Source organism: Corapipo altera, unplaced genomic scaffold, assembly GCF_003945725.1.
Source record: "Corapipo altera isolate COAL_440 unplaced genomic scaffold, ASM394572v1 106, whole genome shotgun sequence".
NCBI classification, from domain to species: domain Eukaryota; kingdom Metazoa; phylum Chordata; class Aves; order Passeriformes; family Pipridae; genus Corapipo; species Corapipo altera.
In genome coordinates, this window is record NW_020885019.1 from 223,167 (window position 1) to 250,873 (window position 27,707).

Here is a 27,707-nt window from a genome sequence, read left to right on the forward strand (position 1 = left end):
CACTGCTTTTCATCCAGGTGATCTCAGGCCCATGTGCCCAGTGGGAGCAGGGACAGCAGTGTTACCTGCGGCCACCAAGAGCAGGTGAGAGAGGAGCAGCCCCACCTTGCCGGGATCTCTGGCAGGAACTGGAGGCCAGAGAGACACACCCTGCTGCACCCTGCCATGGGGAGGGCAGGAAAGAAAGAGCCAAAGGCATGGAAAATTATCAGAAACGTGTATTTTTTTTCTTTTTAATAGTAAACCTCTTTACAACAAATATAGTGAAAGAGTTTCCAAACAAAACTCATAAGAATTTCTCATCGTAATTATTATTATTATCATCATTTTTTTATATATTTTTTTTTCTTATTGTGGAATATACAATAACGCATCACCATACAGCACAAAAAAGGAATATTGAAAAAACGAAACAGACGTCTCAACCACGTGCTGCAGTCCCTGGGAAGGAGCCACTGATTGTCAAGGGAGCAGGGACAGGAGGGGATGGGAATGGGGGGCGATGGCATCCCCAGGGTGGGGGAGGTTCTCGGTCAGGCCAGACCCCAAGGGTGCAAATACTCCAGAGAAAGATGGAATTATTCAAAAATCTCGGTTAAAACGTTACAAGCTCTCAGCATAAATCCTCCCTCCCCTTCCACTGCTGCTTCTGGGCTTCTGCTGCATCGCCCCCGGACAGTTGGACATGGGGAAGGGGACACCCTGGTCCCCCGGAGAGCTGGACACGGGGAAGGGGACACTGTGGTCCCCACTCAGAATCCCTTGACTCGCGCACACACACACACACACACGGGTGGAGGAGCATCAGGAAAAGAAAAGAGGTTAAAAATATATATATATATTATAGATACACAGTTTATTTTTTTTTCCTTTTAAATTGCTTCTCAAAACAATAAATAAAACTCCTCAGGGGAAGTGCACGTCCTGTTTTGTTTCTACCTGTGCAGCACCCTGGGGAGAGGATGCAGAGCTGCCTGTGCTGTTACAGACGGGCTGAGCGGGGAGATCCAACGAACCATCACACAGAGAAGCTGAGGGAGAGGGGATTTATGTTTGTTTTTTTTTTTCTTTTAGTGCATCATTTAAAGGGTCTATTCTATTTTACAAAGGTTGTTGCAGACACCCCAGAGTTTGCTAACACCTACCTGCTTTACTGAGCTACAGGGAACCAGAGGCGTGAAGGGGATGGGGGAGACCCAACCCAGAGGCCATGTGGGACACAAAAGGGGAGCAGCAGCACAGCCGTGATGGTCTCCACCTCTTCAGTGTCCTATTTGTCTGCACACTGCTCAGAAAGAGCCGTGGGGAGGAGGGGTGTCGTGGCCTGAGCTGGGCTGCTTCACCCCTCAGCCTTGCAGGAGATGCTGGGAGCCCACGGGGACATCTCAGCATTGTCCCACGACAGCGTGTTTCCCTGTGGAAAGGATGTTCCATAAGGCTCTGCAGTGGGTTTGTGCCCAGAGAGCGAGGAACTGGGCTGGTCTCTACATCTCGGTGGCACCAGCAGGAAAATCCCGCTCTGCAAACCCAGCCGAAGGGAAGAAATCCCTCATTTGTGGGTGGGATGCAGGGGGGGAACAGCTCACCCCGGCTCACCAACGCCTCTCCCCGCAGCACTGGGCTGGGGATGTTGTAAAACCTCCAGTTCCCGGAAAACTACTTCAGACTGCTCGGAGACGATCCCGGCGCAGCCTGAGCCACACCACCCTCTTCTGGCTTAAGGAAAGCACATTCCAAACAGGCATCGCTCCAGAGAACGGAGCTCGGGAGGAAGAAACTGGAAAACAGCGTGGTTTTCCACTCGCTAGGGAGGAGAGGGGAGCTGGAATGACCTCATCCATTCCTCCGAGGTCCCTGATTCCTGCCGGGAGTGTAGCAGAGAGCGGGAGCATCCCTGCACGCCAGGAACCTCCTTATACCCAAGGCTCACTTAAATATCCTCCTGCATGTTTCTGACCTCTCCAGACCCATGGGGGGACACGCCAGCGTGTTGGGAACCCTGTGGAAAAGCATCCCTGGTGTGAAGCCATTGCCAAGTGGCTGCTCCCAGCTGGGAGCCCGGCCAGGTCTGGGTCTGGGACACGGAAACTTGGGGAGCAGGGAGGGACGGGGAGGGGGGTGCAAGGGAAGAGCCAAGAGGGTTAAACAAGAAATCGCTGTACAACTCGGCCATGTCCAAAGTCAGTATTATTACAATATACTCTGACAAAAATATAATCTCATTTCATATCAATACAACGAAAAAAAACCCCAAAACCAGTTTTCTGTACTGTTACCATCGCTAACAGATTGAAACTCGCTATTTACAGTTACAGTAGCCAGGTAAAACACTACAGGTGAGAGACCAGAGAGAGGAGGGGCAGAGGGACACAGAGGAGATAAAATCTCTGGAGGAAAGGGGAAAATAAAGGGGGAAAGGCCCTCTTACATCCCGAGCATGGCTTCTGGCATTGGAAAGGGAAGGGTGATGGATGGAGGTAGTGAAAACATAATACTTGGTTTACGGGTCTGGTTGGGATTTTTTGTGGAAGAGAAAAAGAAACAAAAAAACAAACCAAACCAAAACAAAAAAAAGATAGAAAAGGAGAAAAAAGAGAAAAGAAAGAAAAAAGAGAAGAAATAAAAGTGAAGTGAAAGGGGAAGGCAAAGGATAAACATGGGAAAGGGAAACGAGCAAACGTTCAGCTGAAGCCCATAGTTATGGACTCGCCCACAGCCCTGGGAGAGGTGGAAAGGGATGAATTTTTGCCACTTTAAGTGGTAAAAATCCCCAAAATATTCCCAAATTGTGCCCTCAGCCAGAAGGATGGGAGGGCAAGGCAGGATGTGGCACCAGGGATGGCACGACCAAGGCATGGCTGGGAATATCCTTCCTCATCCAATGGATGCTCACCCCAGCAACACAGAGGGATCCGTGCGAAGGGGACCCCTGAAATGTTGAGGGCCCCTCACCCCTGGCAGAGCTCTAGGCTGGCAGAAGCAGTTTGCAGCCTTTTCCCCAGAGCTGGTGACAAACTTCACAATTCCCATCCAAAGCGTTAGGGGGAATCTCCCAAATGAGCAACATAAGGGAAGAAAAAAGTGCAGGAGGTGAAATTTTCAAGGAAAAGGTGGGGTTTTTTTGTAAATTTGCTTTTTTCCCTGGTTTGCCAAGACTATTTTGGGAGGGAAGATGGAAGTGAAAAAGGGGGGAAGAAAAGGAAACTCTTTCTCTTTGCCCCACTTTCCCCCAGGACCACGCACGGCCCGTTGCCAGCAGCTCTGGATTTAACACTTCCATCACCCTCCAATCCCAACACTGGCAGCAGCCCCAAACACACAACAGCAGCAAAACCCTTCCCCAAGGGTCTCCTTGCCACCACCCCTGGTGGTGCCCCTCGCACAACCACAACACACTGCCGGACCCCCCAGCACCGACGCCCTCATCCAAACATCCAACACAGCCGAGCTCTTCGCCATCGCCCAAAACCACCCCAATCAGCAGGGGGTCACCCCGTCCCCCACACCCCACCCTGGCACCAGCTGATCAGCCCCGCAGCCGCCCAGAGCAGGCGAGACCATCCCCCTCGATCCATCACCATCCTCACCACGTGCCAGCAGCCCTTCCCGGGATTTCAGGTTCGAGATATCATTTAGGGCCTGCTCCATCCCTAAATCTCCTCCCGGGGAGGGCAAGCAGCTTCCCACCCCATCCTGCTCCTATGGCTACCAGTAGCAGCATCACCTGAGCCAGACCCCGCAACCTCCTTCCATCCTCCTCCTCCTCTCTGCACCAAACCCCGGCCACTCCGGCACACGCTGGTGGCAGAGCCCTTGCACGCTCCGTGCTCCTGGCACATGGGACTCATCCCTTCCTCTGCACCTGCCCCCTGCAACACTGCTCCCCTGGCATCGTCCCACGAGGGACACTGCAGTCCTGGCCATCCCCGTTCCCCCGCTGCCGGCACAAACACCCCAAAACCAGCCAGCCAAGCCCTGGGAAAGACCAGCCTTCCCGGGACGGGGGTCACAGCCCCCCCAACGCCAGCACCGCGGTCACATCCACCAGCACCCCAAATCAGCCGCCCTGGGGCAGGGAGAGGAGGGGGCGACGCCGGTGCCCCCACCCCGGCTTACCTGTGGCCGCGGCGTCAGGCCCCGGCGGGCGTGGGCTGGAGCATCCACAGAGAGTTCAGAAGGTAAAGATCAGAAACAGACTTTGGTAAGTAACCACACGTTTAGAAAGGAATATATCAGTTTGGAAACATCTCAGTGCATACTTCTTATATGAAAATATACACAATTGTATTTCATTCTCCAAAAAAGGAACAATTAAAAACAAAAGCAAACTAGCCCAAACACAATATATTAGCTGTTTTTTTTGTTGGTTTTTTCTTTTTTTCTTGTTGTTGTCATCCTTTAAAATCTTTAACGCTACACTTTGTTCAGGTTACACTTTTTTTGTCTTTTTTTTTTTTTGTAAATGTTTTTTTTCTTCATGCATTTTACACCTTTATAGCCTTTGAGAATAAATAAGCTCCATTTTGCTTCCACATCTCTAAAAACTGCAGCATTTTAACTATTGTCATTTAAATCGTGCAATTTTTTTTTGCAACACCCCTTTTTAAAAAATGGAAAATATATATATATTTTAAAACTAAACCCTATACAACGCAAAAATTCCAAATTAAAAAAAAAATTATACACAATTGTAACTGTCAACAGTACAGATGAGCACAAGAAATAAAATTAGATCAGAAACATATTTATAGAAGCACAAAGGAGGGTGTTGGTTTCTTAGATTGTCATTCTTCTCGTTGTCTTTTGAAAATTAGGAGGAGTTTACCGGATACTACAGTCTGGGGGGAAATAAAGGATAATGACCCGGACAAAAAAAAAATAGAATATAATAATAAAATAACCCTAAGCCCCCAACAAAATGAAGACCCCGACAAACAGCCCCCAAACCCCTTTCACCACAACGTGAAGCCGTGTCTGACCGGGGGCAGCCCCACCTTCCCACGAGCCATACTTGCCCGTGGCACCAGCCCAGGGGATCGTGGAGTTCTGCTGCCGCGCTGCTGCGGATCCGTCCGGCACGGCACAGCCCGGCGCTGAACCGCCGGCGCCTTCCCCGCCAGGCACATCTAAACCTGCATCTACGGAACCCAGAGCGTTTGTGTCTTGGATTTCGTGGTTCTCCAGGCTCTCAGCTTCCAGGCAGAAGTGTGAACTTGGGAGTCAGGGCGTGAAGTCCATGAGCAAAAATGTTTTTTTGGTTTTTTTCCCCGCTCAGGGTTTGCTCTGCACCGGTGGCGTCAAGTGCCAGGGGGGTCTCGCCGCCGCCTCCCCGCTGGGGTCTCTGGAGAAAACTGCTCTGCTGGGCCCTCCTGCCGTGTCGCTCCCAGCGGGGCAGACCTCGGTGAGTTGGGTCGAGTTTCTTTTTTGTGAAGGAAAAAAAAATTGAAATACAAAACAAGAGCGATGAGACGTCGTTATCCCGCCTAATTTCCAAAGCAAAGGCCGTGCAAAGAGCTCAGGTGCGCGTCCGGTACATCGGGCATCGCCGGGTCGGGGGTCACAGCGTGGGCGAGGAGGACCATGGTCCGCAGTGTCTCTCCCACTTCTCAACGGACAGACGGAGATGGAGGGAGGGAGATTCGCTTCTGCCGCCGATGCCGCGCCGGCATTCCGGAGGTGAGAGCCGAGCATGTCCCTGGCACACAGCGGTACCCGCTGGGTTCGTCTTGGGGAGGGGAGACGGGGGGGTTAACTGCACAAAGCCTGCCAGGAGCCCTCCCTGGCACCATGGGGCTTTACCCTTGTTTGCCCAAGGCCCTCCAGAGCACAGGAACAGGAGAGGGAACTCCAAATTTATCATTGGAAAGGAATCAAACCATTATTTGGAAAAGTCTTTGTGGCAGGAATTTGATATGACAAGATTTTGATGGGGCAATTTTATCCCACACATCGCTCCATGCCTCGTTCTGCAGGCAGGGGATGCCACTATCTGGAACCCTGGCACTGCCAAGCATCTGCCATCCTGGACCCCTCCCCAGGTCCCCACAGCCAAACCAATGGATCCTTGGGAGAGGAGGGAAGGTCAGGGCAGGTATCAGCTCAGGAGGGATGTGTGGGTAACCCCTCTGCAAGGATTTTTGGAGGATTTCCTCTCCTCCCCCAACCCCTCCCTTTAGGTCACCCCTGTTCATTTCACAGTAATCATCAATTTTTTTTGTCTCGTTTTTCCAAATTAGAAACTTTGGGATAAATGCTTGGTTGGGAAACGTTTATAAAAAACCATACATTTTCTTCTGGTTTGCCCTCATCCTGGGACATTTTTATGCCATCCACCTCATTCCAAGGCTCAGCTGGTGCTGACACCTGGCAGAGGGATCCATGAGGAGGATAAATCCCCCTGTGACTCTGCTCCTCTCCCTCTGCTCCAACTCGGGGGAAGCTGACCCCAAAGCAGCTCCCGGCTCCTCTGCAGCCCCCCCAGCCTGGCCAGGCTCCAGCTGCTGAAGGAGTTGGCAAAGGTGGCATCCAGGCAGGTTTTGTGCCAGTTTGTGACCGTGAGCCCAGGGGTGAGTGGGGCTGGGGTGTCCCTGCACAGGGTGACAAGGCAGGTTGGGAGGGAGATGGGGAATCAGCATCCCAGAGGAGAGCGCCTGCAGGGAGAAAGCTCTCCCTAACACCTACACGGGTCGGGAACAGACCCTTCTGCTCCAAATCCTCCACCCCTGAGCTGGCTGCTGCATTTTGGGATCAGAGTGCTGACACCTTTCCCCGGGAAACTGCCAGAGCAAGTGGCAAGACAAGGAAATTCCTTCTTTTTCCTTTTTCCTTCCACTAAATCACTGCATCGAGACTTGAGCAGATTTTCCACACAGCTCACTCTTACCTTTTGAGGCCCAGAAACCTTCAGGCAGAATCCCAAAGGATCATTATTTCAGTTGCATCCTTCAATAAAAAAATAATTTCTTCTCATTTTCCTGATTTAAAGCTTTGGCCCATGTGGAATGGGAATGCATTTTTAAAATGCTTTTACGGATGTCGTTTGATAAAACCCACTATTTTCTTTGAAAAGCAGCACTAATACATCCTCCCTCTGCAAACCCACTGCACCCAGGCAGAGGCAAAGCTTTCCTGGGAAAGAGGAACTCCAGTGTTTCAGTGACCCTGGTCAGAGATGGTAGAGTTCCCTGCTCTGCTAGGAAGGATGAAAGGATGCTGTCTGCATCCACTTGTCATGCAAACTGCAAACGGGATTAAGACTTAAAAATCTGCCTCTTACTCCCTGGATTAAGCTTTCCAATATCCAGGAGGCCCAAGCAGGCTGTGGATGCAGCTGTATCCTGTTTCATACCAAAGCCCCCTCAGCCTCCTTTTCCAGCTGGTTTGGGAAAACTGGTGTAGGAAAACCCTTTTTGAGGAAAACTGGTGTCTGCCAAAGCCCTTCAAGCTTTCGGAGAGCTGGATCGTGTCCAAACTGCCCCTTCCTGCACATGGACCCAGGAGTGCCCGGGCACGGTGTGAAGGTGCATTTTGGGGGTGCTCTGTGCCCTGTCTCCCCCCGGAGCCCGTCCTGCTGCAGGCGCTCTTCCCAAGGGATACGGTCCCACTTCCCGGGGAGGGGTCTCGCCAGCCAGTGGGCACCGACTGCCCGGCCCGCCCGCCCGCGGGGGAGCATCGCCAGAGGCTGCTGTTTTTGGCAAGCACGCAGAAATTCCATTCCCGTGCCCCGTTCCCACACCCTTGGCTGTTCCCGAGCCCGCGGCCCCGGCCAAGGAGAGCCGTATGTACTGCGTGCGTCGCCTGCTGCGCTAGAATGAATGCCTACAAAAATCCTAAAGCTATTTCTCAGGCAGTTTATGATAATTTTCCCCCCACCCCAGCCCATCCCCATCACCCGTTTCGCCCCCCCGCCCCTCCCGCCCCCTTCCCGCGGCCCCACCGGAGCTCCCAGGGATGGCGGGGACGCGTTATGTGACCCAGGTATCCAACCGCATGCGCTTTACGGAGGGGCTCTCCCCCTCGGGCTCGCTGCTGGGCCGCAGGAGGCCCAGGGACGAGCTGAAATCGGGGCGGGCGGGATCGTCCCGCTCGCTGCTGCCCTCGTAGGAGCTGGTGTTGCTGCTGAGGCTGTCGACGGGCGAGCGGCCGGTGGGCTCGTGCCGGGGCTGGTGGGGGAAGGTGCTGAGCGGGGTGGCAGTGTTCCTCTCCCGGTTGGGCGAGACGGGCTCCGACTTGATGCTGATGTTGGGGTTGGTGTTGACAGTCAAAGTGGTGGTGTGGGACAAGTGACTCCCTTGTCTGGGCATCCAGAAGGCAGGGGAAGAGGTTGGGAAAGGAGGAGGAGGAGAAGGAGGAGAGCAGGAGGGGAGGGAGGGGGAGAAACAGATGAAAAAAGAGATAATGGGAAATTTCTCATTATTATCTTTTTCACAGCCTTTTACCCTCCGATACACAGAATCCAAAACCTGCACATTCCACAGCCAAATGAACACAGGATTATGAACCTGGATTAGATTACTAATCTGGATTCAAAATTAGAATTATGAATCACTACGACTCCAGAACACACGAGCTGTGCGCTCACCAGGACACATCACTGCCAACCTGGGACCTGCAGAACCCCACGAGCAGCACCTATTCTCCCCCAGCACCCTGTGATCCAGCTCCAATCCTACCCACCGTCCCAAAGCAGCAGGAGGAGAAGGACAGGGTGTGACATCCCTGTCCCATGGGTATCCATACAGCTCTGCCCCAGCATCCCCGTGGGCTGCACAGACATGGTGGAGGGTTTTGCTCCAAACTGGGAACCTCTTTGCTACAACCCAAAATTTCATTCAGACTTTCCATACTGGTGCAAGAGGTCTGGGTGGCTGCTGGGAAAGCTGCTGACTGCCCTGCCTGGAAAATGTGCTCCAGGCAGTGAGGAAATGAACTGAACTCCCTGCACAAAAGCCTAGTCAGTCCACCCCTCCCTCCTGCCGTCTATCCGTCCATTCCTCCATCCATTCACCTGGCACTTCGTGCTGGGCATATCAGAGTTTTTGATTCAGTGACTGGGGCAAAGTCACAGATTTCCCCTCTTCGATTCCTGCCTCTTTCTGTCCCACAGTTTCAGTGTCATCTCAGGCAAGTTGCTTAAATCTTTATTTTGACCAAGTAACTTGGTGTGTGGATGCTTTATTTCAGACTAAAAGGAGATCCACTTCAGAAAACCTGCTCCAATATGTAAGTGCTTGTGTTTTCTTCCCTGGAGGAAAGCAATCTATTTGCAATACTAAAAGCCACCTTCTTCCTACACCAGCAGGGCACAATTCCAGACACCTTATCCTGCAACTTCTGTTACATCTAATGCTGACTCTGGCTGTATCTCTGGCCCCCCCAGTTGAGAGCAGGGAGCAATCCTGCTGTGGACAGACAGCAGGATGCAGCTCTTGGAGCATCCCCGAGCATGCCACTGCTCTGATCTCAGCTGGGGACTCTGGGTCACTCCTATGACAGAGGCAGGGACAGGACTCCCCAGACTTCCTGAGCTGGCTGGGCTGGCTCCTCTTGCAGCTGCTCCTGCCCCCCAGAAACACAGCGTGGACCCACCAGGGCCCAGCAGGGAGGAGTCACAGCTGGAGTTCTGCAGGTTTGGCACCTCTGAGGAATTCCCCATTTCTCTCTGAGTGGCCCTGGTACCTGTTCCACTTACATTAAGTTTCCTAGTGACACAGGGACCAGGTGCTGCTGCTGCGGCTGCTGCTGTGGCTGCTGCTGTTGTTGCTGCTGTTGCTGCTGTTGTTGCTGTTGCTGCTGCTGCTGCTGCTGTTGTTGCTGCTGCTGCTGCTGCTGCTGTTGCTGCTGCTGCTGCTGCTGCCAGGCAGAGATGTTGCCAAGGGACAGGCCTCCAGGTGAGCTGAATGCTGGCAGCGAGGACAGCTCAGCGCTCGTCAGCTGATAATCTGGAAGAGAAGGAGCCCTTCAGTCATTTCAATGTCAAACCTGCTCCCACAGCACCCTGAGTGCTGTGAGAAGATGGAGACCTGCAAGAGACACAAACACGCAACGTACGGAATATCGTCTTGTGCTGCAAGTGGTACAGGGATGATAGCTAGAGGACACAGTTCTTGGAACCATGGAATGATTTGGGCTGGAATCACAGAATCATGGAGGTTGGAAAAGACCTCTGAGATCATCAAGTCCAATCTATGACCAAACAACACCATGGCAACTAGACCACAGCATTATGTGCCGTGGAAGGCACCTTTTAAAGGTCATCTAGTCCAACCTCCAGGGTCACCTTCCACTATCCCAGGTTGCTCCAAGCCTCATGCAACCCAGATTTGAACACTTCCAGGCATGGGGCAGCCACAGCTTCTCTGGGCAACCTGTGCCAGTGCCTCAGTACCCTCAGCATAAACCATTTCCTCCTTATATCCAGTTGCCTTCTGGCCTCAAGGCTGGCAGGACCCTCCACACCCCAAACACCCACCGGTGCCGTTATCCCCCAGGCACAGCGGTGGCAAGGGCAGTCCCATGGTGCAGCTGCATCCAGCTCCCCCCAGGAAGGACTGTGGGCATGTGAGACACCCCACAGCCACCCTCCAGCTGGGTATATAGAGCACAGACACACATGTCCTCCCCTCCCTGGGCAGCAAACCTCCAACAGCTGGTGAGACCTACCCATACCTGGAGCACCCCACCCGTACCTGGGGCACCTTCACCCACAGCTGGGGCATCCTCACCTGTACCTGGGGCATCCCCACCTGTGCCTGAGGCACCTTCACCCATACCTGGGGCATCCCCACCTGTACCTGGGGCATCCCCACCTGTGCCTGAGGCACCTTCACCCATACTTGGGGCATCCTCACCTGTACCTGGGGCATCCCCACCTGTGTCTGAGGCACCATCACCCATACCTGGGTCACCCCCCCGTGTGACAGCAGGGGGCGCTCCCCACCCGCCATGGGGACATTCAGCAGCCACCGTGTCCCTCCCCACGGACACCTCACATCCCGGTACCCCCCCACACTTGCAGGACGATGCCCTTCCCCTATAGGACCTCGGGAGCATCCCAAATCCCCGTGGAGCACCTCCATACCAAGGGGAGATTTTACAAGGGGTGGGAATGACGATGGAGAAAACTGGGGGGAAAGTGCTGCTGCTCCTGGAGATGTTCAAACCTTGGTCGGCCACGCCAACACCTGACACAGACACTACGGACCCACAGGTCAATCGAACCTTCCCCGTGCCCTCTCCCTCCCCCTTTCTCTAATTTTGGGTGTCTCGTGGTTTCAGCTGTCCCCGCCCCAGCAGCACACACAGAGGTGGCTGTGCCGGTGCTGAACCGCTGCCAACGCCGCCGGCGGATCCCCGGCACACCCCACCCAACGTCCTTCACCTCCCACACCAGCCGTTCTGGTTTGGGAGCTCCAGACACCCACTGGTTACAGTGGCCGCCCCCACAGCCCCCACCAGGGCTGGAGCTGGAGCCTCCCTGGATCACAGAGCTGGGAATGATTGGGCTTGACTGAATCCAGCTGCGGAGCCGGCATGGGAAAGGGCACGTAACCCTGGCCAGGCAGCTTGGCACAACTGCACCCACTTGAAATCCAGACAATTCCCACTTAATTAACAGGTGAGTCCTGGAAAGAACAAGTGGCAACGCCCCAGGCTGGGAGTTTGCTCAGGGTATTTGCATCCCACAGTGACCCACAAGATGATTATCCTGGCAGCATCACAGAATCATGGAATTATCTAGGTTGGAAAAGCTATCCAAGACCATCAAGTCCAGCCATTCCCCCAGTACTGCCAAGGCCACCACTAACCCATGTCCCCAAGTGCCACATCCACACATATGTTAAATCCCTCCAGGCATGGTGACACCACCACTGCCCTGGGCAGCCTGTTCCAATGCCTGATCACCTCTACCATGATGAAATTTTCCCTAATATCCAACCCAAACCTTCTCTGGTACAACTTGAGGCCATTTCCTCTTGTCCTGTCACTTTTCACCTGGGCGAAGAGCCCGAACCCCACCTGGCTCCATCCTCCTGTCAGGGAGTTGTAGAGAGTGAGGGAGTCCCTCTGAGCCTCCTTTTCTCCAGGCTGAGCTCCCCCAGCTCCCTCAGCCGCTTCTTGTGCTCAAGATCCTTCACAAATCAAGATAATTCCCACTTAATTAACAGGGCAGCCCTCGTAAAACAAGTGGCAACAGCCCAGGCTTGCAGTTTGCACCCCATAGCGATGCCCCCCACGCTCACTCCCACAGCAAACCCCGTGGCACAGACACCACTGGTGCTCGGGCAGGAACACGGCTCTGCCCGTGGTCAGCTCTGAGAGAAAATAACTACAGAGAGTTGAAATTCAGCCCCTCCACCCTGAGCAGCAGCACAGGGCTCAATTAAAACCTATTTTGGGGACTCTGGCTGTGCCCAGCCTGGCTGCCACGCGGGGAGAGGAGCCTCATCACGCACAACCAGCATCTTCAGGGCTACACCTACTAATTTAGGAGAAGGAGTTCCCAACACGCCTGTTCTGGGTTCTTCCAGACAAGCAGCTTTTTACATTTTTGTAAACTTTCCTCTGAGCTCAGAGCAAGTTACACAGGCAACCAGCAAGTCCTCAAAGTTTTCACGGAGGTCTGACAGGTGGCAGATGAACAACCCCTTTGCTTGGGCAACTGTGTTGTCACCGTCGCCTGGGGCTGGCTTGAACCCCGCCAGCCTGAATCAGATGTGCCTACGAGCAGGCTGGTTTGCATTCTTCCCAAACTTTTGGGGGCCTACGCTCATTGTCATTAAGCCCCTATTACAGCATCCCCCAAGCTCTGGAGAGCCCGGGGATGGGTGCAGCTGTAATTAGCATCCACTTGCACAGTTTGATGGGCTACAGTGGGGCAGGATCAGCCCTCACAGCCCTTCTGGCTACGACAGCATTTATATAATGACTTTCCCCTTGATTTTAATCCTGTGGAACCTTTGGACTCAACCATGTCTTGCAGCAGCAAGTTCCATGAGCGACGATGCAGCTGCTTGGAGAGCACAGGCACATCCCTGCAACAGCACATCTCCCTCTCCTGTTAATTCACTCAGCGGAGAGCTCAGACCTGGCCACTGCTCTTACCTGTGTTGTACGCTGTGGGCATGGCAGAGAAGGGCAGCCCCTGTGTCAGCAAACTCGGAGTCGCCACGGAAACAACCGGTGTGGTCAGAGAGTGAGTTGCTTGGGAGACACCCAACCTCTGCGTGTTCTGCTGTGGGAGCAAACAGGGAGGGAATTAAAACCCAGACGGTTGGACTCTGTCGTCTTTGTGGGTTGTGGCCCCTCAAGACCCCCTGGGCATGCACTGGGGTTGAGCACAGAGACTGTGGGATAAGCAGGATTGATCCTCTGGCCATTCCACACTGCAACAAAGCAAAGTGCAAACCACAGCAGCTACTGCCACTCTGGACCTTGTGACACTCATCTGCAGGTCACTTGGCCTTAGGTCCCCTTCCTGCCCAGGGTTGGGCTTCACTCACCAGGACCAGCCATGTCCCTCTGTGCATGGGGGGCAAATATCAGCAGGATGCTTTAGACTATTCCTCACTGCTTTCCAGAGGTTGTGTGTGAGGTTTGCTGGGCTACCAAGGAGTGACAAAGGGACCACCAGGACCAGCCAAGGCAGCACAAAGCTGACACATCCTCTTCCCTTCAGCTTCAGTGGCCAAGATCTGCCTCAAGGGAAGCTGAGGACGCTGAGCATTGGCCTCAGGATTTTAAAGGGACTCTGTGGTATCCCTAAACTTGAAGTCCAGTGCTCAGCAACCTGCCAGCTCGGTGCCCTCATGAGGTTTGTGTGACTCAGGTGTTAGCAGGTCCACTGTGGAAAAATTCTGCCCTTGGACCAGTGCACGCCAGCCTCCCCCTGTGGTTTTCCAGGCAGTTACGTGGGCGGATCTACAGGTCAGATTCAGCCCTGTTTACAAGGCAGATAATCTGGACTGTCTCTGCTGATCTGATTTAAATCAGACTCAAGAGGCTTGCCTCTAATCCGAAGCACCCCAGCACACGTCACCCTGTGAAGACTGGGGCAGTGCCCAGCTTAAATCATGCCTGGCACGAGGCTGGCTGCACCCTCAGCACACAGCGAGGAGCCTTCCTCCCACACTGAGGGCTTCCAGGGCCTTGGAGGGCTGGGCATGGACCATGCAATGCTTCATGGCCATGGGGACTCTCCCAGGATAAGGCTGGAGGCTCAACCCCTGCCCTGGCTACCTCCAAGAGGGTGACAGCACCTGGCTGTGCTGGATTTGCACACCCTACGCCCACATGGTGCCCAGCCCGCAGGTCCCTCCCACCGCCCGCCCAGGGAAGGCGATTACCAGGACTCTAATTGCTAAAGCCCTGGGCTCTAGAAGCGGGTTTTCCTGGCACGCATCCTGCTGGCAGCCACCCTCGGCCATGCCCACTGCCATGGGTTAAGGACACGGCAAGAAATGCCTCCACAGAGAGCAGGACCCATCCCCATCCCTCTCCTGCGTGTACTGGACCCCGAGCCAGCTCAGCAGGATGCAGCCCACAGCCCACAGCCCCATTCCTTCTGCCCCTTGCTCTGGGGCTCTGCAGCTTTCCCAGGAGAGCAGAGGCACAGGGACAAGTGTGGCCACACTGGAGGGCTGGGCTGCTGGGACACGGGCTGGGCCAGGCATATCAGCCCTGGGAATCACAAGGCGAGTGCAGGGATGTCATCCTGACTTTCACCCCAATCCATGCAGAGAGGAGGTGTGCAAGCTGCCCCCCACCCCGGGTCACTCACACTCCATGCCCGCACACAATGCTCCAGTTGCAAACTGCCATTCCAGCTGGCACCAAACCATGCACATGCTCCCGGGGAGCCCATGCGTTGCTGTGAGCTCCACGAATGGCTCCTGCTACCCCTGCCATGTTAGAAGTGTGGAGACAAATGGGGGGATGCCTCTCTGAACCCTCTAAAGGAGCAGAGCGTGCTCAGAGCCCAAAGCTGCAGGAGCAGAGCCGGGGCTGGCAGGGCTGGGGCTGCCAGCAGAGGCTCTGGGCAGAGGGGCAGGACGCAGCAGAGTGGCTGCTGACTCGTCCTGCTGCTGCCTGGAAAGAGGTGGGAGCTGCCATTTGGAGAGAGGATCTGGTGTGTAAGTTGAGCAATATGGAGGGAGCAAATCTAGGGAGAAGGTTAATGGAGCAGGGGGGCATCTGTACCGGACAGGAGGGGTGAGCAGGGACAATGCTCCGCATTCCCTTTCCAGCTGTGCCAAAGTCCCTGTCCCCCGCTCACCGTATTTCATCACCCTCCACCTCCCTTCTGCCACCTCAGCTGCAGAGAGGATGTTCTTCACTTCCCGGAGCCTGGAAACGCCTTGGGCAGTGGGAATGGGGATGAGCAGACCAGGAGGAGGGGAGTGACTGCTCTCTCTCTGCACATGGGGAAACTGAGGCAGGGAGCTGCTGGGAGGGGGCCACTAAGCAAGAAGGGTTTGGGGGCACAAAGAGCAAAAGAATCCACGTCTGCCAAAGCCCTGGCCCATCCCTGCCCCGGCCAAGAGTGTCTCCTTGCAGGCTGCCAGAGGGACTGGCTTACTCCTGTGTTTTGGAGAGCTTTTCCCTGGCTGTGATCTGCATCCCGCAGCAGCTCTTGCCCTTCCCTCGCTGCGCTGACCTGTCGCCCATCTGCCCTGCACCAGAATAGCAACGGAGCACAGTGAATCATTGCCACAAACAAGGTGGCATTCACTTTGCTGGCAGGAAGAGGAAAAAAAAGCCATAAAAATAACACGGAAAACTGCCCCGTGCACAAGGGAGGTTTAGGGACTGCACTAGCCAGCCCATGGATTTACACAGGCTTTAAATAATATCCTTAATATGGGAAGAGCCTGATTTACTCCCTGTCTCTCATGTGCTGGCAATGGACCAGGTCTTCCCGTGCTGTAACTGTGGTGGCTCCAGCAAAGCCCACGGGGCAGGTCCAGGCCAGTGGCGGTGCCCAGCTTGGCTCTACAGCCCCCAAAGGGACCCTGGCTCACCTCCCTGGGGTGACCAGCACAACTCTTTTGGCCTTGGTAGAGAAACAGGCACTTTACAGCTCATGTCAGCTCCTTCTTTTCCATAGGGTACTCGATTTTCCTATAAGTGCATTTTTCCTGGGGTTGATTTTCTGAGGCAGGACTGGCTGTGTGTTTGGTGCCCACATCCCATCACATTCCCAATGGAGGGCAAAGGAGCCAGTGTCCACCCCCTCCGCATGCTCCACGCCTCTGTCAAGCCAGGGCAGGGTGTGGGGACCAAGGGGGACAAGTGGCCCACGTCCCACCCTGCCACCATGCACACTCAGAGGGAACTCACCAGAGCCAAGTGGTCCTCGGTCTGCCCACGGGAGAACAGGGAGAGAACCGAGAGGCACCGTTAACTCGAGCGCCCCGTCCCCGCCGCACCCCGCGCTCGCCGGCACCACAATGGGAATCCAAACCTTCCTCCTCAGATCTCCCTGCCGGCACAGCCCCAGCCAGCTTCCACTACTGCTGCATGGAACAGGCGCCTGCCCTGCATCTGCTCCAGCACCAAGTCCCCTGCGGCCTGTCCGCTGCCCGGGGACCCGCTCCCACCCCAGCTGGTGTCCCGACAGACCCACGGGCACTCACCAGGTGGTGCATCAGCCCCTTCCCGCTCTGCGAGGTGATCACACGCAGGTCTGGCTTGCGGCTGTTGGCGGCGAGCTGCGTCCCATGCGAGGGTGGTGGTGGGGACTTGGCTGGGATGATCTTGCCCAGGCTGCTGCCATTGGACACAGGAAGGAGACTCGGCGAGGCTCTGGCACTCACATAGCCATTTCCTGCGAGAAAATGGGTGATAGAGATGAAAGAGGTAAGTTGATGGTGTGATGGCGAATGCACGGCAGTGAAAGCATGGCAATGGCAAATGCGTGGTGGTGAACAGGTACAAATTGAGAGAAGGGACATTTAGGCTGGATATTAGGATGAAACTCTTTGCTGTTAGGGTGGTGAGATACTGGAACAGGTTGCCCAGGGAGGTTGTGGATGCCCCAACCCTGGCAGTGTTCAAGGCCAGACTGGAGCGACCTAGTCTGGTGGGAGGTGTCCCTGCCCACGATAGGGGGTTGGAACTAGATGATCTTTAAGGTCCCTTCTAACCCAAATCATTCCATGATTCTGTGATTCTACAAATGCATGGTAGTGGTGAATGCATGGTGGTAAATACATGGTGATGGTGAATGCACATGCACAGCAAGCAGTGCCACAGCAGGGCTCCATGGATACTCCTCCCAGGGAGAGCAGCACCTCATCCCCCCAGGCTCCCCAACACCCTCCTGCACCCAGGCAGGCTTACCCTGCAGGGTGAGGGCAGGGCAGGCAGTGGCCCCGAGTCCCCAGTGCCCAGGGCAGCTCCTCAACCTGCAGGAACTCCCTTTTGTTCCTGCAGTAACACCTGGTACATCTCAGAGGCCTGATCAGAGGCTCTTTACATGCTCTGGCCGGGCACCACGGCTCTGCCATGGCAGGTAATTACTGGCACATTCACTTGTAAGGTCTCCTTATGGTACCAGAGCAGCAAAAAGGGGCTATGGCCAAGTGAGGACTCAGTTCACTGCTCCCACTGCCCCTTTGAAGATCTGAGGTTCCTTCCTCCTCCTCCTCCTCCTGATGCCCCACTTAAGGATTTTATGTGCAAAGAGGGGAAAAAAAAAGAAGAAAGGAAAGGAAGAAAAAAATTAAAAAGGAAAAGATTTGATGAACATCAGGAAAGGAATAAATTGGATCAGATTACTGTTCTGATGAGGGTTGTTTTTTTTTCTCTGAATAGGCCCCAAAGATAGAAAGGCGTTCAGCAATCACCAGGATTCAGCCCTCATATTCATTGCACGTTAGACCGGGAAAAATAGGTCGCTGATTGCATTATTAATCACATCTACCATTGCGCTGCATCTGCATTTCAGCAGGCGGCTGTGGCAGTGACGCCGCAGCCGCGGCGCGCGGGGGCCGAGTGCCAGCCACTGCCTCTCAGAGCTGTCCCGGGGCTGAACGCAGCGGTGATGGGGTGAACCAGGCCCCCCCCAGCACAGGGGATGGCCACGCTCCTGGGAGCCATGGGTCTGATCCCACCGATGCTGCCAGGGATGGGAGGTGCTGCCCCACCAGGCACCTGGGACCTGCCATCAGGGATGCCCATGGTGGCCAGGCTGCTGCAGGCTGGCAACTCCGGTACCCATGTCCCTGATGGAGGGAGAGGACCAACTTTCCTGTCCCCAGTGAGGCGTCCTCCAGGCCTGAATCACCGTGAACAGCCCTGCAAAAGGCATGTGCCTGGTGCATCAGGTCCCGGTACCGTGAGCTGTCGGCGTCCTGCTCACAAGACCACTGGCTTTTAGATTTATTAACAACAAAGGTGCTGAAATTCCCCAGGTGACCTTTGCTACCCACAGTGCCAGTGGCCATGGATAAGCCAAAAGAAATGTTAAACCCCTTGATATTCTCCTGCCCAAGGTGGCACCGACATGGGTACACACGTGGCTCTCATGGTGACTCCCTGTTTGAGGCATGGCACGTTATCGTGTGCGTCACCTGGGGTGTGGATCGGAGTGGCCCCTGTGCTGGAGGGGAGCTGGTTTGGGTTCCAGTGCTGCCACTCACCCCCAAAGGCGGGTGGCCTCGAGCATTGTCATCACTGTCTCCACCCAGCCTGGACCCAGCCACCCCAGTGAGCCAGAGAGAGAAGGGCTGTGCTCCTGCCTGGATTTCCCAGCAAAGGCCCCACCCCCAAAAAAGGGGTCTAAAAGTGAAGCACTCTGGGCTGCCTTTGCACCACCCCAGTGTGAATCTGAGCAGAACTGGGGACAGCCAGGGCTCAGCAATTCCCTTCTCGGGGCAGGCAGGTAGGCCGGGTGCAGCATCCCGAGGGTGGCACACGCTGTGGTGCACGGGCAGGGATACAGCCGGGATACAGCCGGCATTGCTGCAGGATCCGGCCAGAGGCACCCGCAGCTGATGACTCAGAGGCAGCAGGTGATCACTCAGTGCTGCAGAGACTGCAAGGGAGGAGGAGGAGGAGGAGGAGAAGAAGGAGGAGGAAGAGATGTCCCAGGTATCTGAAAACCGCAAGCGCAGTGCCAGAGCCAGAGCCAGAGCCACGCTCCCCTCCCGCTGCCGTGCGGGGAGCCCCGGGGCGGGCGGGGGGCCGGGGACAGCGGGGGTCCGGGGCTGGCCCCGGCCGGGCTGTCCCTGCTCCTCACGCCCGTTTCCTGCAGTGGCGGCAGGAACGCGGGGAATGCTCCGGTGACGTCAATGGTGACATTCACGGGCCCTGCCAAGCTCCGACCGCCACGGCTGCTCCCGACAGCTGACGTGGGGGCGGCGGGGGGACAGGGGCCGCCAAGGTGCCTGGTGGCCGGGGCACGACGGCCCCTTCCCTCTGCCCTCGAGGAGCAGCAAAGCTTCGTGTTGGGCACTGCGAGGTCCCGGGGAGATGCAGCCTCCCAAACAGCCCTGGCAGGGTTTGCTCTGGAGGCGCAGCTGGGAAGAAATCCCGCTGGCACTGGCATGGCTGCTGCCCAGCACAGGGAAAAGACTATTCCCAGGAGGGGCTGTGGTGCAGGGCACAGGGACAGGCGGCCACAGTGCTGCCGAACCGCAGCTGGACCAGCCCCATCCACACAACCGGCGGGACCCGGCTCCAATGTGGTTTTAATTGGGGCAATGTGGAATTTCACACTCCTACTCCGTGCTGTCAGCTGGAGCCCTGCTGCAAAAAGGCCTGGAGGGGGTGAGAAGCCATGCTCCTGGAGCAAGGCTGCCTTCGCCCTGGGACGGATGGCATCCACCCTGTCAAGCCCAAGCCCACGGCCTGCAGCAGCTTCCCAGCAGGACCTGGGGCCATCACTGGTTTTTGTGCTGTGCCCATACCAGCGCTGGGCTGACATCCTCAGCCTGCAGACGGCGGAGGCAGACGTGGGGATGGAGATGTTGTCAGTGCATTTTACAGCCAGGGAGCTGAGCCACAAGGCCTGAGCCTTGTTAGCATTGAGGCTCTCGCAGTGGAAAGGCACCTTAATGAGCTTTTTTCCTTGCAGTAAAGTTGCTTTACAGGGCCCAAACACGAGGAGGAACTGAGTGTTAATTGATCACCTGAGGTCGGGGGGGGAACTGGCTGCAGCATGAGGAGCTAAACCCAGTGCTGCCCAAATCCTGGTCCTCAGGGATCACTTCTCTGATCTTCAGCAACCCCAGAGACCCAGGGGAGATGGACACACCTCAGTCTCTGGGGTCTTCACTGAAACCAGCAGTCCCCACAAAGGCTGGAGCTCCACATGCCAACTTCTCCCACTGCCAATGGCAGCAAAATTTTCCCCAGCGCTTCCCGCTGAATAGCAAAGCAAAATCCTATCGGACACATGGGGAGACCATGGGCAGGAGTGGCACACGGAGCCCTGGGCACAGGGCTGAAAGGCTCCTCACTTACCCACAGGGCTCGGGCAGGCTCCATTTGTGTTGTTCAGGTCTCCCCCAAGCATCGCCCCTGCAAAGCAACCAGAAACACAGGGTCACCATCCACACAGAAACAGGGTGAGCATCCCCATTTTGGGGAGCAGGAAGTGGGGGAGGAGCACAGTGGAGGAAAGCAGAGGAATATAAGTGGGGTTGTGGCGCCAGGGAGAAAGTCCTGGGTGAAATGAGCAGCATTCCTGGTGATCAGGTTGGGAAACATTATCCAGGCAGATCCGTTTCCTTTGGGAAGGAGCCAGGTGCACAGGAGCCTGCTCCAAAGGAGGCAGCTTGGAAAACACTGTGGCTATTTTATTCCGAGCCCCCCTTTGGGGGACACGGGGCCGGTGCTGCTGGGGAAGAGAGCCCCAGCAGCACGATGTGAAACACTATCCCCCCTGTAATGTTCATGCCGAATGGAAACCATCCCTGCACTGCCAGGACGCTGCTACGATCCGGCCTCCCACGGTCCCAACGCTTGGAAAGTGCTGCCACTCCCCACCAGGTCGGGAAAAAACAGACAGGGGGCTTTTACATTCCCCAAAAACTGAACATTTTGCCTCTCCTGTAAGAAGATTTGACTTTTTTCTGCCATGTTATGGAGTCACTTCTGAAAGCCACCTATTCCCCAGCTGGGGCTGCCTGGCTACGCCGCGGGCGGCGATTGTGGCCAACAGCCGGCGCGGAGGCTCTGAAGCTGCAACCGCAGTCATCCTGGAGCCCTGGGCTGGGGAACGAGGAGCCTCCGATCCCAAACCCCACCTCTAACCACCGCCCAGCCCTTCTCAGCCCAGATGGGGAAACCTGAGACAGAAACCTTTATTCAGCCCATGGCTCTCGGCTTCAGGCTTGCAGTGAGCCCCTGACACCGGGAGGAGGGCAGGAGGGCTGAGGCATTGCTGTGCAGGGTAGTACAGTTGCTCCCCACATGGGAGCAGGGTTGGGAACAGAAGTGGTCCCAAATATTGTACAGCTTGAGAAAGGGCAAAGTGACTCACAAAATGTGGCAGACATGGCACCACAGCATCCTCCCTTCAAGGAACGGGGCTGTAAAGCCATAGGTCCTGGTGCCTCTAAAGTCCTGGAGGAGGGAACCCACCAGGATTTTAGGGCTGTGCCCTGCTGTGGGACTCCACTTGCACCCCAGCCTCTGGTGCCCAGGCTGCTGAAGTGGGCTCACTCCCTTGGGTGAGTGATGCCAACCCTGCTCCCAGCCCTATACAACCCTTTGTCTGCCCTTCTCCCATCCCCGAGTCGATGGCACTGGGCAGTGCAAAGGCACCACCCAGCACTCGCTGCGCATTTGCTTTGGAAACAACACTCCTGGCTCCGGTGCAATGCTAAAAAAAAAATTTAAGAGAAAAAAGGGAGTTTTTCTAACATGCAACGCCCTGGCTCCCACAAGCAGGATTTCTTCTGTGTCCCAGGCAGCGAGTGAATGAGACACAGATGGCCGGACTTGGAACACCTCTGCATTCGCAACCACAAAATGATCCCCCTCAAACGAGCAGCGAGTGAGCTGGAAACGGCGAGCCCCCAGCGGGGTCTGTTTTACCAGGGAGCCTCTTCTGTTCTCAGCCGAGGGGCCTGTGAGAGGGCGGAGATCCCTGCAGCCAGAGCGCTGGCTGCCCGTGCCTGAGGAGGGTTCTGCTGCCCAGTGAGATGCTGCTCTGTGGGACCAGACTTAGAACGGAATGACCTCTGTCCTGCAAGTCTGGGGCTTCATCCTGATACTGATACCTGAGCACTTCAAGGCACCTCAAAGACCCCCTGAGGGGAGAGCAGTGAGCAAACAAGCCATCTCTGAACCACAGCTCCTACTGCATCCCAGCCAGGCAATTCGCTGTGCTCGCCCTGACCCACCACATAATGTGCTTCTGGAGGCACCTCCCAGCCCTTCTCCCCAAATCCACCCCCTTTGCAGAGCCTCCCCGAGCTCTCACAGCGCCGGGGGGCCAGAGCCAAGCACCCACTGCCCAGACGTCCAGGCAGTCACAGGCACCAGCTCTGCCATTTTGCAGCCCATGCAACTTTCACAGACCATCTGTGACACCCAAAATAGCAGGCAGGGGCTTTCTGCACGCTATTATTATTTATGATCGCACTGTGGGAGAGCTGGGCTGTGGTCACACGTCGTCCTTGTCCCCCCCCCGGCACTGCAGGGGACACGGGTGACAACTCCTCTCCCCCACCCCGCCCTCCGCCACCCATCGCCGGTCCCTGCTGGAAATGACGGCTCCTCCAATCTGTCAGCAGAGCCACATGAGTAATCACTGGGACCAACTGCAACCAGCCCGGCCCGACTCAGAACAGCCCTTTTTAGGCAGCAGTCCCATGTCACCGGAGTGCCACCGGCAAGCGGGATGCCAGCAGCCACCCCCAAGCCTGGGAATGGCGCTGGGTGACTCATCTTGTGCTGCCCAACCTTGAAACAGATCCCTGCAGGCATCCAGCTCTCAAAGAGATCTGGGTAAGGTGGGGGGGTTGCCCTCAGTTTGCGTCCAAGGCACAAACTGGGGGCATCGACCTCTGGCAGGAGGACAGGAGCACACGGCCAGGGGCAACAACACTTCCAGGCTGCTCCTGCCACCCACGGATGCTGGGACACAGACCCAGGGAGGCAGCAGGGGCGTCCCCTGCCACCCGGGATGCCCTGTGCTTGGTGCTGCATGCCCAGCCAGGCTCTGGGCAGGGAGGATGGGGAGGGGAGGGTGTGAAGGGTCACAGTGTGGCTCACCTGCGCTGGCTGGCCGCTGCGGCAGCCCCGGGGACACCGTGTTCCTCTGCAGTGCTGGCTGCTGCGGCGACAGGAGCCGGGGGTCTGTCAGCGACGAGGTCACCAGGGACTGGGTCACCAGTGAGCTGCCCGGGTTGCTGAACTGCAGTGTGTTTTGGTTGGTCACTGGCACCGTCACGGGCATGGCAAAGTTGGGAGCGGGCACTGCGGACTGAACAGAGAGTGGGGGGTAAAGGGCAGCCGGAGCCGAATTCCTGCAGCCCAGCAGCAGCAACACCTACTGCTGATCAAGGAGGGACAGCCAGGGTCCCCAAACCTCCATCTCACTGCTGGCCTGCGCTGCTGTGCTTGAACCCACACTGGCCCTTTCAGGGGGATGCACCAGAACCCAGACTTCACCAGGGAACACGGGAAGAGCAATGGGCTGTCCCCTCAGACACACCAGAGCTCTGCAACCTGCTGTTTTGGCCTCATTTTGAGACTATTTATTTACCCTCAGTGTGTTCAGGGCAGCCACGGAGGAGAAGTTGAGAACATCCCAGAGCATGAAGATGGGCAGCACCCCAGTGGTCTGCCCCACCAGCACCAACAGTGGCCGAGCTTGGCACTACCCTTCACCCCAAGAGTCGGCAGGGGTTTTATGAGGCCGTTCCTCATCCAGAGGGGTGGAAAGAGCCCTCCAAGGAGCCAACAGTGGATGTCAGTTTGGGCGGGCACTGGTGCTGGTGGCTGAGCACCTGGGAAAGACTCATTTTGCTCCACACAGCCCCCAGGTGACACTGTCATCTACCCTGGCTCCTCTGGGAGCTGCTGGGAAGGAGGAGCTGACCCCAGGGAAGCGGGAGCATCGCTAAAGCCCTATCCTTGGCTGCAGGTCGAGGACCAGCTTCACCTACCGGTGTCCCCGTGGGAGCCAGACCCGCTGCGATTATCCTGGCTGTCTGTCTTATGTCACTGATTTGCTCTTCGTTAACAGGAGCGGGCACCTGCTTAGAAGCTTTAGCAGAGGCTTTGCTAAAGTCCCACTTTAATTTGCTCAGGGATGGAGAGGCAGAGTAGCCCAGCGCTGGATGGGACCATGGCAGGACCAGACCCAGGACCCCAGAGGCTGCCCTGGTGAGGGCAGAGGGAGTTGAGAATCTCCCTACTACAGCTGGACGGAGGCTGCTGCCCTGTGGCCCCTTCCCCTCCAGAAATCTGCTCTTGGATGGGTGCTGCACCTTGGAGGTAGGGGGGAGGATGGGAGGAAGGAGTGGGATGGTGCTCACCCACGCCTCGCTGCCAGGAACCCTCCCCACCTGCCTCCAAGGGCACCCTGTCCTTCAGAGCTATCCCGCGGCCGCAGCCAAGCTGCGAGGACAGCGGCTCTGAGCCTGCGCTGCAGCACTGCTCCCGCTCACAGGGGCAGGGCTCAGCAATCCCCACACCGCTGGGGAGAGCCAGAACGTGGAGCCCTCCCTCTGCTCAGCCCCAGGACCTCATCCTGCACAGCAGCAGAACCAGAGGAGGAGGAGAAAGGTTTCTTGGGTGTCGCACGAACACCGGAGCAGCGTTGTGTAATAAATCACTGCCAACACGTCTGTGTGCGTGCACATTCCCAGCAAGGGAGAGGAAGATCTAAACCCCCTCTGCAACGCAGCATGAGTGATAGAGCCAGGAGGTGGATACCACCGGCCCGAGAGCCGAGGTTTGCCTTAACTCAGCTCTATCCCACTGCACCTGCAGACCAGCGTCAGGCTGATGCTGCCCCAGCGTGCAGCAACACATACCCAGGCCACCAGATTCCCCTCGCCCCAGGGAGGGCACAGCTAGGGACAGTGGTTTGCATATTGGTCCAAAATCTGGGGGAGAAGATGCACACGTCAGCCAAACTCCAGGGTTTCTGCTCTTGTTAGAAGCGAGGACAAACACCAGAGGCAGAAGCCCCGTCAAGGCCTCTCGTTAGCAGACACGGTTGTCATTAAGCTGCCCCGGCCACCCTGTCAGGTTAGTTCTGGTCACACACCAAACCAACCCAGCAGTTAAAATGGAAAAGCGTCATCTTCAACCACACACGCTCCACCTGCACCGCTCGGCCTCTCACTGCCAGGAGGTTTAGTGGGGGAGCCGGATGCTTCGCCCTGACCAGGAGCCGCCCAGCGCCTGAATGCCACCAGCCGTAAGGACTTTTGGGATTGTCCCTCTGGACTGGCATGTCTGGATGACGAGGGTCTGCTGGGAGCCCTCCCTCTGCAGCAGATATGTACTGAGGCTGAGCAGCCCCTACTTCCCAAGGGGAAAGCTCAGGTGGCTTTTGGGCCTATTCTGTGCCAGTGGCAGGGCTTGTGCCAGGTGCTAGGGACGTGCACGTCCAGCTGCACCCACACCACACAAGCCCTGGTAAGGTGGACACCTGCTCCCCACTAGTGAAACCAGGCAGGATGAGGTAGACCAAGCCTCACCAGAGCTAATCCTGCCCTGAACCCACTCGTGGGGCTGGGCTCGCTGTCACAGTAGATTTGCGAGCAACCATCACCTCCTGCACCCCACTCTTCTCCACTCCCTAGCCCTCCCAGGTCTCAGAGCAGTCCCCTCACCCCCTCCACCCCAAGATGTAAGGGATGGAGATGCAGATTTTGGGGTCCTTGCGAGGCTCCTGGAGTAACACAGCACTGAGTCAGCAAAATAAAAACTGGGGATTTCACAAGACCTAGCTCTCGAGAAAAGCCAGAATTTTAACTTGTGGGGATTTGCAAAGCACAGAAGGACAGATTATTTTGCTGGGGGGTGTGTGTGTCATTTTTGCTGTGCTGCATCCACCCCTGGAAAAGGAGCCTCCCTCCTGCTCCCACAGCATTAATTATGGCTGCAGCAACTCGGGGCTAATCCCCCTGAAAAGCCGTTGCCTGCATCGACAGTCTCTGCTCCCTTGAACTAACAACTAATTTGAAACACGTCCCCCTCCTCCTCCTGTCTCCTGACACAAATCCCTTTCAGCACTGTCCTGATGCCACCCCGGTGCCGGTGACAGCTCTGGGATCACAGGCTAAAACCTCCCTGGATTTCTGCCACGGCCACCAGCTGCCCCGAGGGCTCGGTGGATTTGGGGGGAATTAATGTGAAACAGCCCAAACCAGGCTGAGCCCTGCAGGGATGTGAGGGGTCGGCACTCACCACCAGCTCGTGTGAACATTGGAATCTTAACCCAAACAAAAATTCTTTTTGTGGGGAAAAGAAGGTGAAAAAGGAGGCCCTAATTCAGTATTTGCAGCAGAGGAGGGAAGAGGGATAATATCCTCCTACACTGTCCAGACAGAGCTAGGAAAGCTCAGGACACTGGAGCTAATGGGAACCGTTTTCCCAAGGGTGGGAAACAGGAGGGACCCTCAAGGCCCCTCGTGCATCTCACCTGTCAGAGCCGGCTGCATTCGGGGCTGTGGGGGCTGCGGGCATCGGCTCCCAAGGCACGGCACGGCTCCGAAGCAAAGCCATGCAAAATCCACCCCCCGTCACCTGGAGGCAGTGGGGAGGGGACCGGGGGGCTGCAGGCCACCAGCTACTCACTGCGAGCCGGTAACTCTGCATCATTTTATCAAACTCCTCATCAATCTTTTTATATTTCTCTTCCGTCTGCGGGGTCAGCGCAAACACTTCATCCCCTTCGGGGCTCTCGCACTCCCTGTGCTTCTTGTTCAGCGCCTGTTACGTTTGGGGGGACACGGGGGTGTCGGGGAGGGAGCAGGGGATGAGGTTGGGAGGAAGTCGAACAGAAGAGAAACAAAACAGAAAAGAACATATAATGAGGGTTTTCCAGCCATGGGCAGGTACTTACACCGTATCGCTTGAACAGGATATCCAGATCCTCGCTGCCTTTGCGGTATTTATCCTCCATCAAAGGGCTCTGGTCTATGGAGTCGTCACCGTCAGGCTCCGGGCTGTCACAGCCGTTAAAACCTTTCTTTCTTAATGTCTGAAAACACAACCGTGACAGTCTGAGATCCATGAGTGGGGATGGGGAGCACAGGCAGCTCCCCCCGGAACACCCACCAGCCCGGACGGATCACAACTTGCCCTCGCACAAATCAACACCATGGCCCCAAGATGCTGTTGACCTCAACAGGGTCAAAAAGTTAGGATAGAGATCCTAGGTTTGGATGACAGGGTGTCTCTAATTTAGGAATTACAGCACAGGGAGGAATGGAGAGAAACTTCCTTGCTTTCAAAGGCTCTGTTTATGCTGGAGCTGAACTTGGCCCCACACCAGCTCAGGCACATTTGTCACCTACAAGTACCACATCATGGAGGGGAAATAAACCTTAATGCTCTCTGCTTTACTGCAAAAACCAGGGAAAACCTGCTCACAAACAGAAAAATAAAACCCAAAATTATAAGCAAAGAGTAGCTCATCCTTGACAAAACCAGACGGGTGGCATTTACCAAACACAAAGGTGCCACGGGAAGAGCATCACAGGACAGGGCATGTGGCACAGTGACAGCTGCGA

General features: G+C 55.9%; 1 protein-coding gene across 16 annotated transcripts in view; it reads right to left on the bottom strand.

Moving 5' to 3' along the window:
- Nucleotides 1-205: 205 nt before the first annotated feature.
- Nucleotides 206-27,707, bottom strand: part of MEF2D (myocyte enhancer factor 2D) — a 100,849-nt gene continuing 73,347 nt past the window's right edge. For 12 of the 16 annotated variants that reach the window (XM_027667790.1, XM_027667781.1, XM_027667784.1 and 9 more), the window contains 8 exons: nt 27,038-27,175; nt 23,227-23,437; nt 20,467-20,523; nt 16,635-16,825; nt 16,339-16,359; nt 13,105-13,234; nt 9,692-9,941; nt 206-8,295 (listed from right to left, as the gene is read on the bottom strand). In XM_027667790.1, coding sequence (XP_027523591.1) covers nt 7,965-8,295; nt 9,692-9,941; nt 13,105-13,234; nt 16,339-16,359; nt 16,635-16,825; nt 20,467-20,523; nt 23,227-23,437; nt 27,038-27,175 — 1,329 coding nt within the window. In that variant the 3' untranslated portion in view covers nt 206-7,964. Of the gene's footprint in view, nt 8,296-9,691; nt 9,942-13,104; nt 13,235-16,338; nt 16,360-16,634; nt 16,826-20,466; nt 20,524-23,226; nt 23,438-26,769; nt 26,905-27,037; nt 27,176-27,707 lie in introns of all 16 variants that reach the window. The other 4 variants (XM_027667793.1, XM_027667791.1, XM_027667792.1 and 1 more) reach the window with 4 other exon arrangements.